The sequence below is a fragment of the Streptopelia decaocto genome, assembly GCF_964273445.1.
Source record: "Streptopelia decaocto genome assembly, chromosome: 3".
Taxonomy (NCBI): domain Eukaryota; kingdom Metazoa; phylum Chordata; class Aves; order Columbiformes; family Columbidae; genus Streptopelia; species Streptopelia decaocto.
The window spans coordinates 7,763,369-7,782,235 of record NC_138656.1 but is presented as its reverse complement, the minus strand read 5'-3'; the positions used below and the strand labels follow the sequence as shown (position 1 = coordinate 7,782,235).

Here is an 18,867-nt window from a genome sequence, read left to right as displayed (position 1 = left end):
CAAACGTGCAGTATAGGAACTGTACAATGGTGACCGCAATTGCTATGTCAGCCTGAAGCGAGTTAACAACTCATTCCTTAAGACTCGTTTCATCGCGTTTTTACATCTCGACTGATCTTCCTTCAGCTGAATTTAAGTCTTTGTCTTTAGTTCATGCCCAAATTACTACCTATTGGGAAAAAAGGCCCCTGTGGTCTCTGAGACACAGCAGATGCTGTCAGATCAAGATCTCCAAGGACTCACGGCAGCTGTCGCAGCTTTGCGGTGAGAGCAGGAGGGGCCAAGTGCAGCTGAACCAAGCTCTGCGACCGCTCAGGCGAGGGAGGAGATGGCAGATTTGAGCAGCAGGAGCACGAGTTGCCCTTGCCCTTCAGCCAGCCGCCTCTCAGACACAGCGACCACAGCCAGCTCTGCACGAGCAGGTGCCAGCACCTTTTGCTGGTTACCTTGCATATAGGACGCTTATCTGTCAGCGTGTTTCCTCCCTGTGTCCTCTGGTATATTCCAGCATGGAATTAAAAGTGAATCTTAGGGGAAAAAGATGAACTATATATACTTTATGTTTAATTGGGTTTTTTTTCGAGTGCTGTGACAGCCTAGAATCACAGATTTCATGTGATAGCTCATATTTCTGTATTTACTTCTTAAAAGCATTGGGGTGGTATCTCCTTTAAGACTGTGATCTTTCAGATGGGGCTTCTGCTGCTCCTTTAATGACTGTCTTACCAGCCACTCGTTCCTCAGTCTAATCTCCCCTGTGTCTGGCTACTGATCTGCCCTGCACAAGCCAGGCCTAATTCTGCATTTTGCATTGGCCAGACAATCTTCTTTTGTCCCTCCGCAGCCTCATCATTGCTCCACTACTGCTCCTTGCTTGGACAAATTCATTGCTACACAAACTTTCCCAAGATTGTCATCTCAAGATCAGTCTCCTCACAAACATGACTGCCATTAAAGGTTTGTTGTCCCCATGCCCAGACAGCTTTTCTTCTCCAATTCTCATCCCAATATTTCTTTTTTTAACTCTAGGAGTTCTATCCAGCTCCACCATTTTCTGATTTCTAGCATCTTATCCGTGCATTGTCATTCTCTGTCATTTTCCATTAATTTCCAGAATACACACTGTTGCCAGTCTAAACCAAATACATTTCTGCCAAGCCTGACAAATATTTGTCCATCAAACAGAAAATATTTTTAGAATAAAAAGAGAAAACACTGTATTACTGAGAAATCTGTTTCTGGTTTCTGTGCATGATCCTAGGTCCACTGTTAACAACAGAACTGTTCCTATTTGACATTTTATCAGATGTGTTGTACAGACTTTTTGTTTATTCGAAACATGGGTTTTAGAACCAGACTATTCCCACATACTTTGTCCACACCTGCTGCTGAAAAGTGAGTAAAAAGCATGTGTTGTTCCCAGATCATACGATAAAACCTATACCAAAAGCACAGTTCCTGCGAAGAAAAAGGCCTATCTTTGTTTCTGGAAAGATCCTTCTGCGTTATTACTCTTGGTTGAAAGCTTTGCAGCTAGGGCACAGTGTTTAATAATCTGCTATCAATTTATTAAGCCAGTTAATAAGTAGTGAAACTGGCTGTCCTGCACTTTACCTCTCTGGTCAGCTACTTCCCAAATTCCTTACCCAAAGCCAACCCCTTTGACTTTGAATTTATTCTCTACCAGAGGTGTTTTGCTATTTGCTACAACAAATAGGTTTTCATCCTGTATGTTAATATTTTCAAAACTGAAAACATGTAAAAATAATTGTCTTGCTCTTTCTCATCTCATGCTTTTATCAACATTTCCACTTGTTCTTTTCACTTCATTGCAATTGCAAACTAAACCACATTGCTCAGTTGAAGAAGCCTGGGCTTCCCTTGGGAAGCCACTGACTGCAGGAGAATAGCAAGACCTAAAGCAGAGACCCTGCAAACCTCCCAGCAAAGAGCCAAAGCTTCTTGACACCCACTACCCGATGGGCTGCCACAAGCAGGATGTGAGAGCAGCATCCCACAAAGGCAACCTACAGCCCTTGGTGCTGGGACCCCTTGTAGGCGCCTGGAGGTAGGAGTGATAGTGCCAGTGGGGTGTTGGGGAGCACCTGGAAAAATTAAGAAAGATAAAAAATCCTCTAGTCTGAAAGTCTGAAGCCTGAAGCAGGTTTGAAGAACAATCAATCATCACAGCGTGCAATGAGAATACACAATCTGCCCTGCACATGCTTTGAAGCACTGGATCAAATCACCTGTTATCAAGGAATTAAGCTGTTCCTGGAGGTTTCAAAGGCTAATATGTGTCTTGCCACCGCCCACAGCTCCATGGCCCTCCGAGTGACAGGTGCATTCTGCATCTTAATAGCAGGATTTATAGCCAATTCCCAGGTTACACATTTTTGTCCTAAATCCAATATTGCAAACTGCAGCTTATTTAACGTGAGGCAGCACTGTCACTCCTTCACAAAGAACCCTGTCACCTTTCCATTCCTCGCACAGGCAGTCCCATTTTCAGTCTGGTTCTTTCAATGTGAAATGTACCATCTGTAAGATCAGCAGTTCAGCTGTACTGAATTCCACTCATTATTTTAAATATTAGAATCATAGAATGTCCTGAGTTGGAAGGGACCCCCAAGGATCATTGAGTCCAACTCCTGTCCGTGCATATGACAACCCCACAGTTCACACCATGTGTCTGAGAGTGTTGTCCAACTGCTTCTTGAACACTGTCAGGCTTGGGGCTCTGACACCTCCCTGGGGAGCCTGTCCCAGTGCTCCAGCACCCTCTGGGTGAAGAACCTTTTCCTAATGTCCAACCTGAACCTCCCCTGGCACATCTTCCTGCCATTCCCTCAGGTTGTGTCGTTGCTCACCAGAGAGAAGAGATTGGCTCCTACCCTTCCCTCTTCCCCTTGTGAGGAAGCTGTAGCCACCATGAGGTGCCCCCTCAGTCTCCTTCAAGCTGAATAAATCAAGCTGCTCCTCATACAGCTTCCCCTCTAAAACCTTCACCAACTTCATGGCCTCCTCTGGACACTCTCCAGTAGCTTCATATCCCTTTTATCCTGTGGTGCCCAGACCTGCACACAGTGCTCCAGGTTAGGCTGCACCAGTGCAGAGTAGAGCAGGACAATCCCCTCCCTGCCCAGCTGGCCATGCTGCGCTTGATGCACCCAGGACACAGTTGCCCCCTCGGCTGCCAGGACACACTGTTGGCTAACACTGAACTTGACGTTGACAAGAATCCCCAGATCCCTCTCTGTGGAGCTGCTTTCCAGCATCTCGTCCCCCATTCTGTATGTACAGCCAGGGTTGCCATGGCCCAGGTGCAAAATCTGGCACTTGCTTTTGTTGAACTTCATGCGGATGGTGATGGCCCAGTTCTCAGTTTCTTCCAGATCCCTTTGCAGGGCCTCTCTGCCCTCAAGAGTGTCAACAGTACCACCCAATTGTGTCATTGGCAAATTTACTTAGTATTCCATCAAGTCCTGTGTCTAAGTAATTTATAAAGATATTAAAGTGTACTGGCCTTAAGATGAATCTCTGTGGAACTCCGACAGTGACTGGTGACCAGCCTGACATAACCCCACTTACTAAAAACCCTTTGAGCTCATCTCACCAGGTTTCACTTACGCCAATGATACCATATCCCTGGGACTGGGCCAAGGCTTCTAGTTCATCTTGCTTTTCCCTCATGCTGCATGCATTAGTGTAGAAGCACTTCAAGTGTGGCTCATTGTGTCCATCACCTCGTGGCGCAGTCTGAAGAATGTCACTATCACACACAGCTCCTTGAGCTTTGACGTGCCATCCCGTTGCTCATCACTGACTAGCCTGGTGCTGTCCCATTCCCCCTTACAATCTAGTTTAAAACTCTATCTATTGTAGCAGAGAGACTGTAACAATAAGAAAACTCACATTTTATAGAAAAAGTCAGCATGTACTTACATAATTTGATGCAAGGTCAGGATGTAGATAGTCAATTCCTGCAATAACATAATGACAGGACAGAAACCAAAGGTTAAAAGTTTCAAAAGATTTTCTAACGATCGCAGAACAAAACAAGATTCCTTTGCAATCACAGGAAAATTATTATGATGCTGCAAATGGCAGATGAGCAACAAAAGTTTCAATGAAGAACCATGTTATTTGGGTGCTCTCTTCCAGAGTTACTGGAAGTGAATATAAGCCAAATCACCTCCATGTCTAAAAGCTGTATCTGACGGGCCAATAGCTTTATTTGATGTGAAGTTCAAATAGTTTGTTGCCATGCCCATCACAGTCATGCCTACCTATTCTGAAAGCGAAGTTCTGCCTCTGTGGGATCAGTGAAATCAATATACAGATGTCTGAGGCTACTTTCTTACTTCCACAAAAACCTTGTCTTAGGAGTAAGCAGATGAGGAACAGAAGTGAGGACAGACCTCATATGCAGATCCAGATATCTTATTTAGTTTCAATATTATTCAGTCACCATAAAAGGGAAACATTAGAAATTTAGCCCAAAGAAAAGCGTTGAGAGACTGCATAGAATTCCTGTACTTCAGCAAGGAACCCGTGGGTATAACACCTGTGACTTCAACTGTACCTTTTATCTTCATCTTCCCTGAACTTAGCCTCAAATTAGTAATATTTTAATATGCAGGTCTTTATGGACATTCAGCATGAAAGTGTTTAATTATTTCAGCTGTCAAGTATGACTTTGAGAATAACATAACTCAGAAATCGTTTTCTTAAGTACTTTTTGCACAGCAATTACATCCCCCAGTCAGTGCCTACGGAAGTCAAGGGGAGTCTTTCCTTTGGCTTAATGGCCATTATGGTGTGCCCTGGAAGATACCTGAGTGATAATTGCAAACTACTTTTAATGTTTGGATATCCATGCTTCAGTATCCCTACTGAAGACTTTAAAACATATTTTCCCTGAAGATCTCAAAGTCCTTACAGATGCTGGTAGTCTCCTCACTACAAGCAATCCATTGCTGCTTTTTCATCTTTTTTTTTTTTTTTTTTTACTTTGATTACATGGAAAAAGTAACTTTAATATTTTAAATTAGCACTCAAGTCTTCACTTACCATCATCCATAATTCCTATGGTTACTCCCTTCCCTGTGTATCCCAGCTCCCATGCTTCAGCTACATTAAGGTCAAGTCCAGGAGTCCCATCTGCTTGACCAGTGTTAATCTAATACATTAGTGAAAAAGAAAAATAGCTTTTTTAACTTGACAGACATATTTCTACAGCCACTGAATTTTGCTTTATGTCTCTGCATATATCTTTGGCATGGAAAATAGATCCCATTTGCTCCAGAGTGCACATTTGTACATAATCATATCTACTACAATAATATGCTAAAAACAAACAAAACAAAACCCCGGGTAAATTCACTTCTTTGTGGTCTACAAGATTTGGTTAAATACTGAATCTTTTGGACACAAAAAAGGACCTTTTTACTTAAGCATGTCAGAGCGGTGGGTCAATCCAGAAAAAAAAGTTAGACTAATGGATTTTACAGAGGATATTGTGGTTTTTTGTTTTTATGAGCACTATATATTTTTTCCTTGCAAGCAGGGATCTACTGAAAATCACAACCACTGGGGTTCAGTACCAGAATCAACCAAGTTAGCCCATTTTTAAGAAGGGAAGTTCACTACATGAACTTCAAGGGTCCTTTCCAGCCTTGTGTGTGTGCGATGCTGTGGTTCTACAGGACAGGCAATCCCCTGTATCTTCAGACATTACTCATGTTCACCAATCTCATTGCCAAATTTCTCAAGTTCCGTGGGAAAATTAACGTGTTTTTTGCTGTTCCAGTTGTAAAAATTTTCCATTTTGTGTCAGGCACAACTCTTTTCAAAACACATCTTAGTATACTTTATAATTTAAAAATTGTATAGCTTCATAATAATTCTGTTATTTTTATCACTGCGACATTTTGATTGAAGTACCAAAAAGAAGTGAATTAATATACACTTTAGTTTATCATCTCATCAAGGATGAAGTCCCATCCATGCTAATGTGCCCTCATTCATCTGAAAACTTGTCTTAGAAAAAAACAAAACAACCATATTGGATGGGTTCAGAAAACATAAGAAATGGATTAAATGTCAAGAGAATAAGAAATACTATTCTTAAGCAAAAAGGCAGTACTGCATTTACCAATATTTCATCCTAAATACGCTGCAACATTAAAACTCACCAAAATAGAAAAATATCATTCTGGTTACTTTTATGTAAAAATTTGTTTTTTCTTTTATGATTAAAGACTTCTCTATATAAAATATGACATGTTAAAAATGAAACAATTTAGCAAAATATTAATTTCTTTTGACATTCACTTAAGCCAACATTCATCAGTTTTCAGCTGTTCTGCTTTTGACAAGAGAAAATCAATTAATATTCAAATTTCCATAAGAAAAGAAAACCCGTGACTTTTTCTAGCCAATGCACTAGAACTTTTTGTTGTAATTCTATAACAACATTTTACCTGGCAACAGCTCAAAGACATGATTCATAGGCAGTTTTAGGGGTCACATCAGCACACCAGGAATGCCCACAGGACACCAATATAGTTCTCTTTCAAGCCTTCTAAGGATCTTTCCGTTGACTGAAATGAAATTCAGCTCTTGAAATGTGCTGGGTCTTCCCAGCATAAAAGAGCTACAGTTAAAAACAACAGGACAGAGCCTTGGATCCATTCCCAAGTTCTTGTCACATATTTGGAAAGAACTCTTGCAAAACATTGCAATAGCACTGAATGGCTTGAGTGCCAATTATTTAGTTATCACTTACCAGGTACCATTGCTTCGTAAATAAAGGATCATTCATGTTGATGTCAATGTCATTGATGTCTCTGTATCCTCGCTTCCTTCTACTGAAGCCTTCTTGTTGCACAGCTTTCTTTACCTGGAAGGGTTAATTATTACATCTTTACCTCAACATTCTGAACCACAAAGATTCTTTCAGCCTTGTTCTCATGATGGATAAGGATTATGAAATCACATTATTTGTGTCAATGTCACTTATTTGCAACTTCTAAACTTGTGGCTGATTTCAGTCAAAATTTGTGAAAGTTCAGAGAGCCCAAGGACAACTACAATGGCTACATGGGGAAGACATACTCAGAAATATCCTATCTGGGAGGGATGCTACAGCTTGAACATGTTTAAGACACCTGACAGAAAGATATCATAGTGTCATAGCATAAGAAAGATATCATTAGTGTCAGGGATCTTCTTGCCATACTTTATTACAGCCATCAATACCAAACCCACCGTTGTTATTAGAAGCTAAAATGATTTAATTAATTCCCAATATGTCACTGCTCCAAGCTGCAAGGATGCAGGTCTCAACCACACTTCTATTTTTCTTCAGGGCATTTTCAGAGTATCAGATTGCATTTCCTGCCAGAGAGAAAGCTGGGAGAAAAATACCTGGGGTTGTGTGCTTTCATCATTCTCCTAAGGATCTCAGAAACACATCTTGTAGAGCAATCTACTTTCAGGTATTACCCTTGCAATAAATAAGTGATAAATAAATACAATGGCAAGAAAAAAATGGCAAAAAGGCCACTAAACTGACCAGATTGGCTAAAGTGTAAAATATGAAAATACTGGTGATGGAACACAAGTAGCCATAGTTTTTTAGAGATCCTTTCCTTTATGAACAGCAAATCCACAAAAACATTTAACTAAGTACTGTAGAGAACAAGAAAGGTTAGACACACAAATAACTTTGGAGACAGGAACTACAAATGTCAGACCATAATAATCTTATTCGTACCCGTTTAAAAGAGCACTCCTAGAGGAGATCACTGAATACGTGTAATTGTTGTATGTGCTAACATGTTCCCAGACCTCGGAGGAGTGCTGTCAATTTGGTGTGCTCTTCTTGTACTCTTTAGCCTAACACCTGGAACCGAGATGACTTGAGTCCCAGCATTTAATTTAAAAAATAAAAATAATTTTAAAAAATCTAATCCTCTTGTTCAAGGAGAAATGCTTAAATCCATGAACTAAATACATCTTGAGGTGCAGCAAGAAGGCAGCAAAACCCATAACACTTCCTTAAGCGTTTTGGTTTTTTTTAAATGCATAGTTATTAAATAATTCTACTAATGCAGAGAACTGCTTCTACATGTGTGGTTTTGGCATTTCTGATTGAGAGGACATATACAGGAGTTGCACCAGTAACTCATGTAGCATCAGGCAAAAGCAACAGAGGAGAAAGTCATCCAAACGCTAAAGCTTATGTCAGTTGAGTCATTCTTGAATGTGTCCTTCTGTCTCCGTTAATTAAAGCTGGAGTCTCAAAAGAGGCTCGGTGAGTTGCCCAAGGCTGAGATGAAACCTGAACCTAACTGATGGGGGTTAAAAGCTATTTTCCTCATATCTATATTGCTTCATTATAACCCTAAAAACCAAATACCAATTCATAGGGAGCAGGATGGGGCAGTGTGTCCTGAAAAGGCAGTATCAAATGTTTCTAAAAATGCACTTGCGTGGATGCTAACTCCTTAACTAAAGGTACAAAAATATACCATTTTGAATTGGTAGGTCCTGTCATTTATGTATGTGCTTCCATTAATTCTGCAAGTTCATTAAAAGTGGGGCAGACTGAAAGGAAAGAAAAAACATAATACAAAATAAGCTGGAAAGAGGACAGTGATTAAGTAGGACCTATACTACTCTACTTAGTGGTGCCAGGTATCTGTACAGCATAAGCAGGTATAAGCACACTGATACCTCTAAGATAAGGCTCAGTGATGCCATGGAGACAACAGAGCAATCACCTGTCATTACGCCTTCCTCCATTACCACCCCTGCCTCTCTGCTTGCAACTACGAACCCCGAGCTGTCACCACAGAAAATCATTATGAACAGAAGCCAACCCTCACTCAGGGAGATGGCAGAGAAAAAGATTTCATGCGCTTGTGCTCCCACGCAGGCTCGCTGGCTCTGCAGGACCTGCTGCATTAAGGCATGGAATTAGGATTTAGTACAAAAGGATTTCTACTAATTAAAAAGCAACGCTGCAGAGCCCTGGCTTTTCTTTAAGACAACCTGGAGGAAAGGGGGCGGCGACAATTTGCAGAAATAGCACAGGCTGGTTTCCATCTTCAGGATCATCTAATTTGTCTGATTTGTTCCATCTTCACAATAATTAATTTTTTGTATTATATTACATTACAATTTCCTGAGACAAGGAAATATAGCCCTTAAGGAGGTATAACTTTCTCTGAACTAAAACAACACTGTAGGCTGTTTTCTGAATATTTCACACAGATAAAAGGGTACAGGATGCTACAATCCACAGGTTTAACAGTTTCAGAAATTCTGAGGCATAGTGAAACAAGGGGTTTTTCCTTATGTTGGCTAATGATGGTAACTCACATAATCGCATTGAGAAAAGATGAGACATTTGTGTCATAAAATGAATTGCAAGGTTTGGGTAAGGCCAGGGTAGCTTCCTAATCCCATAAGCTACAAATTGCCTTGTATAAGGAATCTCAGCCAGCATGAGGTAAGAACTTGCTTTTCTCCTCAGGAAAATGTGTCTAGAAAGCAATTATCCCAAGATCAGATAACACCCTTACAGTCCATTAAAAAATCCCCCAACTAACAAATTTATCATTGGAAAAGGATGATCCAAATCCAATGACTTGAGTGGGGAACTGCCTGTTTAGGGCTCAGACAGCTGACTCAGGAGAATCTTCTTGCCAAATGAGTATCTGCATTAGAAAAATACTGTTTTTCCAATGCTAGAAACTTGTGCTTTCATATCTAGCCGAGATCAGGAGAGAGACCACATCTGATTCTGCTTCTATTTATGGTTTTCTTTTTATGGATGCCACTCCCTGTGGCATCAGTAACATAAATGCATTAAGTATCACATTGCAGGTATTATGTTTCAAAAACACATACAAAAGAGAACATCTTCACTTCTGCAATGGCAGAAAATCATTGGCAAACATTCTGATCTTAAAACCACCATAATCCCACATACTGGTGGCAAGTTCAGACCTAGAATCCAGCCCTCAACCCAATGCACAAGGCAGCCTCATGCCATCTTTTAAATACTTGTTTCTCTAACTGAAGCAGGAAAAGTAGCCTTTGTAAGACTCAGGCTTTTGATAATAGCATCTCTAAATGATTTGAGTCGGTGAAGCATGATACTTATTAGAACCTTTTGAAGGAATGAGATTTTCTTACTAAAATAGCATGAATTCTACTGTTTCAAAACTAGCCTTGTTTATCAGCAGTAACAGCCTTTTGTTTATTTCATACTTAATTCATTTATTTCTTCTTCATTAGGGTACAGGATTAAGTGAGAGCAAAATCTGAGCATCTGCTTTATTAGCATGTGACTAAATAATGTAAAAGTTACTAGGTGTCTTGCAATCAGAATGAAGGTCATGTATCAAAGAAGGTAGCCCACAGATGATAAGATCCTTACAAGGAAAAAAGGTTCAAGTATTGATTTTTAATATAGTTGTACTTATGCATGGCACATAAAGTCACTTGGATGATAATAAACCAGCAGGATACTGCTGCAGAACAAATTAACAAAATAATCAATTGACTGCAATACTGCTCCGGGAGGGCCAGAAACCGCAGCACTCGAACTGTGCACTGTGAATGCCAAGATAATCAGCTCCTCGATTCGACAGAACAGGGTTAATTGTACTGGTGAGCTCCTGCAGTTAAATGACTCTGTTATATTGAGCATAAATGACAGATTTACTAAATTATGCCAGTGGGCGCACAAAAGTGGAACAGTACACACAATGCCAACCTCGAGAATCAAGAACTTCAGAACAGAAGAACTGGGGCCAGATTCCAGAAAGAAAGTCTCAATGATGACATCTAGTAGGCATGGCTTGCATGGCTTTTTTAAAAACAAAACATAACAGTGTGATGATCAACCAAAGGGAGCAGTGGTTCTTTTTCCTCTAAAGCCTCATGGTCAGCACGGGTTTGCTCCTGAAGGTGAAGGAAGAAGTTGGAAACTGACAACTTGTATTTTTGAAGAAGTCAGGCTGCTGGTTGGACACAGGGCCTATGAAATGTATTGAAGATCAGTCTCCCATGAAGGTGGTTTGGAACCGCCAAAGGAACCACCTTCAGCCAGGGGAAAGCTGTCCCAGCTGTTGCTATCATTAATTTCTGAGATCCAAAGGAACGCGACAGCAACAAAAGATGGAGGCAGAAAAGTTCAAGTGAGGCAGAGTTATACACACACCTAATTCTCTTTAAAAATTAATGACAATGGGATATCACATATCCACAGCAGCTTTTCCAGGGCTTATCCATAAATGACAACATCTCTGTGCCTAAACACTATACAGAGTTAATGAGTGAGTGTGTCTCTTTAACCTCTGATTTCTGTATAAGTAAACAAAATGTACTTTATTTTTACCGTCCAGTCCATCCACAAAACATAAAAGAGAGATATCTATTAGGGAAATACTGATCCCATTAGCAGAGTACACACTCTTCACCTGTATTGTCCAACAGCTGCCTGTGGTAAGAAGCTCTGAGGATGTCAGAGAGAAACACCCATCTCACATTCTTCTACATTTTTGTTAAAGCCCCAAAGTAATCAAGTTTTGTGTGACTCTCCACTACAAAATAAAAAGAAAAATGCTGACCTTCCTCACAAGCAAAAAGAAAGTATAGACCTTCTTGAACTGTAACTAAAGTCAGACAAACCAAATAAAACTGAATCACTTTTAAATGGCAATTTAATTTAATTTAAATGGCATTTCTGCTACTGAACCAGTAACCAGCGAGGGGAGGCTGTTAGACTCCATCCAGCCACAGCAATGCAGAAATGGATGCCTTTTGTCTTGACAAAGCAGGATCCATCTCCTTCATTTCAAACTTTCTGAGCCTGTTTCAAGGCCCAGAAAGAATGATGAGGGATGTCAGGGGGCTTGTGAGTGCTGGTTGAAACAGCATCATTAGATATCAAGGACCTGCTGATTTTTTTTGTTATTACACTTAGTTAGATGTTCTGGACCAGTTCCAGTTTTTCTTTTTCTCTAACCAGCCCCATTTGTCTCCACAACAATACTAACTTAATACAGACCACCAGCAGATACTAAAACCTCTCAACACACTGTCCCCAGTCATCCCTCTTGGGATGTCTTCTCAGTTTTCCTTGAATCCAGCTTGTGGTCTTCAAATGTCTTTCCCCTCTGTCTGGATATGATATTGCAAAAATGCAACATTCCTGGTGGAAAAAGACAGGGACAAAATACTGCAACCATCAAACTCTGACTGTGAGTGTCTTGCACAGCAAAACCTTGCATAGTTGGGGCTGCTCAGTAACTTCTCTGCAAAGATCACTGAAAATTGTAAGGTACATTTAGGAAACTACCTCAGAAGTTCAGCATCAATCAGGCAACAGTAAAATACAAAGGTGAACAGCCTGAGCTCAAAGGTTCCACTCAGGCAATCAACCTATTTCGACTGAAAGACAATTTAAAGAACTCATGTTTCAAACAAGTTCACATTTTTTTAAAAAAATATGCAGGAACTGACTTGCTTCTGCCTGATTTTATGACCTTTCATCTTCCTGATACTAGTTCAGCGCTTGGTAAATAAGGAGCTTTCAAAAATAAAAGAAGGGGAAAAGAAATCAATATTTTTGTCCATTTAGCAGGCTTCTCACAGTTCAGTGACATTCAGGAAGCGGTGAGTAAAGAGACAAGGAATCAATGTGTAAGAGGAGGCTGCAGATCATATTCAGCCTGCTCGGCTCAGGGATCAATAGCGCTCCTCTGGCTTCTGCTTTGAAATGCGAGTTGTTCAGGCTGCAATGTGAAATGAATGCCGAGTATGGACGGTCTGCAATGGAAAATGCCAATTTGTTAAAAAGAAATTTTCATAGGATCATGCCCTCTTTGAAAAAGGCTCGTTGTTTGGTTTTTTTTTTTCTCTAGGGTAGAATTCAAGAGGGAAGTCTGAAACAGAGAAAAATCCTTGGTTAACTCGACATGCAGCCTACTGCCTGAAGAACAAGCAAACTGCTTCACACCTCTGCTCTCTCCCCAGTTTGGCGTGAGGGCCATATCCAGATCTTTACTGTCACAGGTGTTGGCTATTCTAGGAACACTGTTCTTATTTCCATTTTTTTTCACTGCTTAGACAAGCCAAAAAGAGAGCAGGAGCATTTCTGAAATCTTAACAAGTTCCCAAAGGAATGAAAAACTGCTTCTTATTCTGCACGGAGAAGCTGGCATTACACTTTATGGTACATTACAGAAAAGTCCAAGTAGTTGATATTACAAAAAATGTCTTATTGCAAGACAGCAGGACAGTCACTACAGTTACAAAATCAAAGATCTCAGTAAGAATGAAGTTCCCCAGAGGTGGGCTATAACTGCATGCATTACATTCTCCATTGGATCTGGAGACTGCAAACCACAGGGACACTTTATCAGCAGCTTGTGGGTAAATTTTGCACTTTGCTGTCTCACCAGTTACACCGGGCCACAAATATAATCAGTCTCTCCAAATTAATCAGAATAATGATGTCTCAGCGCAAGTGTAAATAACAGTATGCCTGGTGACAGAAAAGAAAATTGGGCCCCATGCACGTAGGGCACTATTGACTGCAGATTCTCCCTTCTTAGCTGAAAAAATAGTTGCTACATGTCACAGTTTTCCCCTTTCTTACATCCCTTTGCCAAGTACTGCAGATAATGTTTTCTTAAAACATCATGCTTGAAAAAAAAAACCCAACAAACCAACTTCTTTTTCCTCGACAGTAAGAGTCTTTTCATGGAGTGATTTTCATTTATTACAAAGGCCACCATGAACCTTTGAGGTGGTACCCAAAGGAGGTCTAGGTTTATATTTGCAGCCTCTCTGTAGTATAAAAGGGTTTTAGTTTAAATGGGAAACAGGCCCAGTTCATCTTTAAGATCGCAAAGCTTCTGGCATTGAGACTAGCTTTTGGATACATCTACGCAGCACAAAGAAGAGAGGTGCTCACATGATGCTGAATCTTCTAATTTAATAATGCCTTTTCTGTCGTCATTTGTTCATTTATAACTTTTGACTGTTTCTTATATTGCTGGGCAGTCTTCCAGAAAAGGGCTTTTCTCTTGCTCCACAATAGCTTACTACAAGGAGAGCGCCACTACAGAGTCCGCCTTTACATAACCTTCTTTTTAAAGATTTCGTTAGTACGGCTGCTCCTTCTACACAAGGGATGAACATCTGATACATCCCAAGAGAACAGGAGGGCTCACGGGCTAAAGATTCCTCTAGCTGTTGATTTTAAGGCAATTTATTTCATGAAGCAAGTCTCCCAAATAAGTAGGGACTGTGAGAAAACATCACTTGGAGAAAAATCTGTTCAGTTTGGTTTGTATGGGAAGGCTCAACTGGCAGGTGAAGTTATTCTCTTTGTTGAAGCATACACTTGACTCATCCTGATGCAGAAGAGACTTCTTCAAAATGTGTGAGTATTTGTGCTAATGCCAAAATACATTTACAGTCATAAAGCATCATTTGTAGCAGTTTCACCTCTAACGTCATGTATTTCCTTTCTAAAGACACCAATTTGCTTTACAGACATCAAGTGTACTCCATATGGACAGACTGGAAGAGCCTTGCAATATGCCTGTGTAGGTATTCATCGTCATTTAGAGAAAATGAGTCAGCACAAGATAAAACCTTAAAGTCAGTCTGCAGTATGTGCTGAAAATAAAGCCCCTGGTCTTCAAAGTGATTCTGCACTTAAAAGGTGGCTCCTGACCTGTGCTACAACTCTTCACACTTCCACTTCATTCTCCACAGCCTACTTCCCACTCAGATTTCATCTAATAGGTCATAATTGGCCTTGAAACATCTGCTTTGAAAAATAAAGTTCCACATTTTCTGTCATGGAATTACTGGGACAGATTAGCCCCTTCCCACGTTAAGAAAAAGTATGTCATAATGTCATACTCATTGAAGAACTGCATGCTGCCCCATCCTTTATGTGATTTGCTTTGCTGTCCGTGTGGACTCCTTTTCTAAACTGCTTCTAAGTCAAAAAAACCCCAAATATTTTTATATAGCTGCCCCAAGCCAAAGACAGTGTTCAGTCATGGTAACAGTGGTGGGTTCCTCTCTCATGCACTGGGGCTTAGAGTAAAAGTTTACTTCTGCTTCCTCTGTCATATAGTGCCCTTACAAACAGATGAGCCCCACTGGATCCAGTGGCAGTGACAAAATTTTCATATAAAAGTGTTGCCAGATCTCAGCTGAAGAGCAGCTTCCCAGAATAAAAATGGTATCATGGCACTAGGAGGGAAGGCAGACTGACATCAGTGCTGTTGTCCCACATGCAGTGCAGGAACCAAGCTGAAAATGAATTTTATTTAAATTCATTTAAGAAAGTCTGAATTAAAACAGTTACTTAAAACTGGATATGGGTCCTCAAAACCTGGATTCATGGGGTGACGGTGATGAAAAGTTTGGCTGCACCATATAGAATACAGACTTTCTCAAACCTGGGTTCAAAAAGGGCACATGTGGCTTTCATTTTCTTCTTCCTGGCTGCAGCCCTGTGAGTGCCCCACAGAACACAATCCTTTCTCTTTTCTAACCTATTCTACACTGTCTTTGCCCAAAACAATCTTTCCTTTCCCTACTTCTTCTGCTCTGTGAGTTTGAATGTGGGGAGAATACCTCCTGAAGAGGCATCTCTTGGAGTGGCCATGGAAGGGAGCACCTCTGTGCAGAACATTGCAAGTGGTCACATTCTCTTCTTGCGGCAGCTCCTGCAGCCTCTGGTGGGACTCGGGTCTCCAGAACCGCTCATTGCCGACAATGCTTCCCCAGCCAGGTGGTAATGACATCTGCAGAAAGCCCATTTAGCTTTAATAAAAACCAAAGCCTATTTTTACAAAGCTGCCTGCCTGGAGTGATATAGTGACAACTGCCAAAAAGTCTAAGCTTATTGTAATATTTCAAACCTGCAATACTTAAACTTCAAGGTTTGCGTGAGTGGTAGTGATATATTACTGAGCCTTTCTTGACCATTTTTAACGCCTTCACATCTCTGCTGCTATCTCAGTGGAGATGAGATACAGCATTGCAAACCACCGATCTTGCTAAAGTGCTGCCTGGTGGGACTTACATGGGCTGTACAATGTCTTCTCTCAGGAAATTTCATAACCAGAAGCCAGACACAAAACAGAAGCCAATCTTATGACAGAGGGAAACCGCAATTATTCTGCTGCTCACATTCACATATCTGTTCCTGCACCAAACAGCGGAGTGGTTGTTTATAGCATAGCTACTTCTTTATTCTATTACCATGAATACATTGGATGGAAAAGACAAGCGAGCTTGCTCCTGTGCTTGCCTTCCCCAGCCCAGTAGGAAGCGACTGATGATTTTTATCGATCGGGCTGTATGCTGTAAAGGTTGCAATTGCACTTCTTCAGCTCCTAGATTCAGAGGTTTATGGATCCCCATCACAGAGAACATTAATAAAATCAGCAGACGTTTATGCATTACTGCTGTACAGCATTGGGTTAGCAGCGCATAGCTGCCAGGAACAGGCCATCTGCCACAGAGGAAGCATCAAAACAGAACGGTTCCTAGAGAACAATTTCTTTATCAAGAGGAAAGGTAGGAAAAGCTGAGAAATAAGAGATCGGTCTTCAAAAAGGGAAGAAACAGCCAATGTCCTATCGTTCTGGCCTATTCCCAAACCAGTTTTTAATTTGATACCTTCAAAGGACTAGCCTTGATCCTTGTCAAGACATGCTGTATATCAGAATCTTTTAATCTTCAGATGTTCTCCTCCAATTCCTGCCTTGGAGCCTGCGGAGAGCGCAGCTGCAGAGCTCCCTGGTGCCCGGCACCATGGCAGAGAGCACGGCCAACACAGGGAGATCTATGTCAGGGGACTTTTCCCATCTCACCCCAGAATCTGGCTGCCATCAAGTGGCAGAAAACCACCCTTCTGCCCCTCAACTCCCAAACTGCCTGGCGTCAGCTTGAGCAGCATCTTGAACCCACGTTCCTCCAGGCAAAGTCCACAGCTCTTGACAAAAAAGTCACCAGGACATGAGCGATTTGGCAAAGGGATCACATCTAGTGTGAGACAGTAGGCAGGAGACCTAACACAGAGCAGCGGCAGGGTCAGCAAAATGGGGAAAGAGATGCTGGGGCACAGCAGAGCTGACAGAGGTTTAACAAGGAAGGACAAACCTGTGAAACTGAGATAAGTATTAATATGCTCAGAGTTTATCCCAGCTGAAACTCTACTTAGCTCGTTACAGAGACAGAGCAGAACAAGGCACAGAAGCATGGTCTGAATATTCTTGATGGGTTTTGTCCACAACCCCCTTTAGAAGAGAGGCTTTTTCCATCACTGCCCCTGTTCTCCAGCAGCCTGTCCTGCTGGCTGCTGGCCAAGCCTCTCTCCAAAGCACATCTGCACAATTAAAATTATTTTCAAAAATCTGAGAAACAAAGGAGGTTCTGCCTTGATTTCAAGGGTCCAGGACATCTGACTGATTCAGATTTGTCACAGGCCCCTCCATTTATCCAGTGCCTAGAGCAATGCAAACCGGTCCCCAAAGACTACAAAATTCCGTATTAATTGGAGTTGCTTGTGCATCAGCAGGGATTTTTGGAGCCAGAACTTTCCCTTGACCCTGCTGGGTCAGGGTAGAGGCTGGTTTAAATGAAGTGATAAAATTATCATCCTGCTGCAAATTCTTTGAACTACTGCTGCTTTTTTGGCCAGAAATGAGGGAGTATCTTTTCAGCTCAGTTATTAGCATAAAATAATTAGACTTTGGAGTATATTTTCCTCCCAGTGCACATACATAATTTGCATCAATATTAATAGGAACCTCTCTGTTCAAACTCATTGAAAGGAGGCTGTACCCCACAGGACTGAGAAAGACTAAACCCTAAATATGCTTTTGCTTATCACCGAAGATTTCCACACACTCCTGCAAACTGCTATCCTCATTATATACTTCTTGCTCTTCCTAGTTTATTTCCATTGAGACAAATGTTTAGCAAATCATGGAAGAAAATAATTTGCTCAGGCTTCACACAGCAGGCAATCAAAAATGATGCATGCAAATTCTATGGAAATCGCTCTTTGTGTCCAAACTTTGAGACCAAATTCACGCTACGGTTTCCAAAGAATAAAAATTGAGGAGAAAAGCATCCCTGATGAAACAACATTTCTTAGGTATGAAAAGTGATCAATCTGTGGCTAATACTAACAGTGCCCGCTGCACACACATCTAGAGGCTCTTCATATCTCCAATGAGCCAGCATTAACTTGTGTTACGGCAAGCACTGGAGAAGTGGCTTGAGATCACCAATACTTCACAGAGTATTGAAAGGGACGTCTGGGGAAATAACCTACCCCAGCAGAAGGACTGACTTTAGGAGAGTTTGAACCGATGCCTGGATGGGGATATAAAGTCCTGTGTGTCTTGGGCCACTGCAGTCTGAAGAAGCGTAAAACATCCAGCACTAAGTGACAGAATGATGGACTTGGCGAGCTGTTGGCAACGTAATGACGTCAGAGATGATGTCCCTTGTTCTGGGCCTCTCCTTTAAGAAGGAGGTGAGCTGTACCTATGAATGAGCATCACGAAAGGAAAATGACAAACAGCCAAGCACTGCCAAAGGTACAGTGGAATTATGTAACAGATGAAGCTAGTCGTGGCTCAAAATGTCTTTTTATGAGACTGAGGGTAACAACAGTACTCTGCAAATTGTTAAATGTGAACAAAAAATAGAAAAGAAAAAACATCGCTGAGAAGGACTAAAAATTACTATTGCCCCACGTGGGTAGGGCCTGTCATCATTCCTAACTTCCTTCAGAGAAAG

General features: G+C 41.2%; 1 protein-coding gene across 1 annotated transcript in view; it reads right to left on the bottom strand.

Moving 5' to 3' along the window:
• PCSK2 (proprotein convertase subtilisin/kexin type 2) overlaps positions 1-18,867 on the bottom strand; it is a 101,685-nt gene that overhangs the window by 44,487 nt on the left and 38,331 nt on the right. Inside the window, exons 3-5 of the mRNA XM_082048395.1 lie at positions 6,791-6,904; positions 5,074-5,182; positions 3,946-3,983 (exon numbers count right to left, since the gene is read on the bottom strand). Coding sequence (XP_081904521.1) covers positions 3,946-3,983; positions 5,074-5,182; positions 6,791-6,904 — 261 coding nt within the window. The remainder of the gene's footprint in view (positions 1-3,945; positions 3,984-5,073; positions 5,183-6,790; positions 6,905-18,867) is intronic.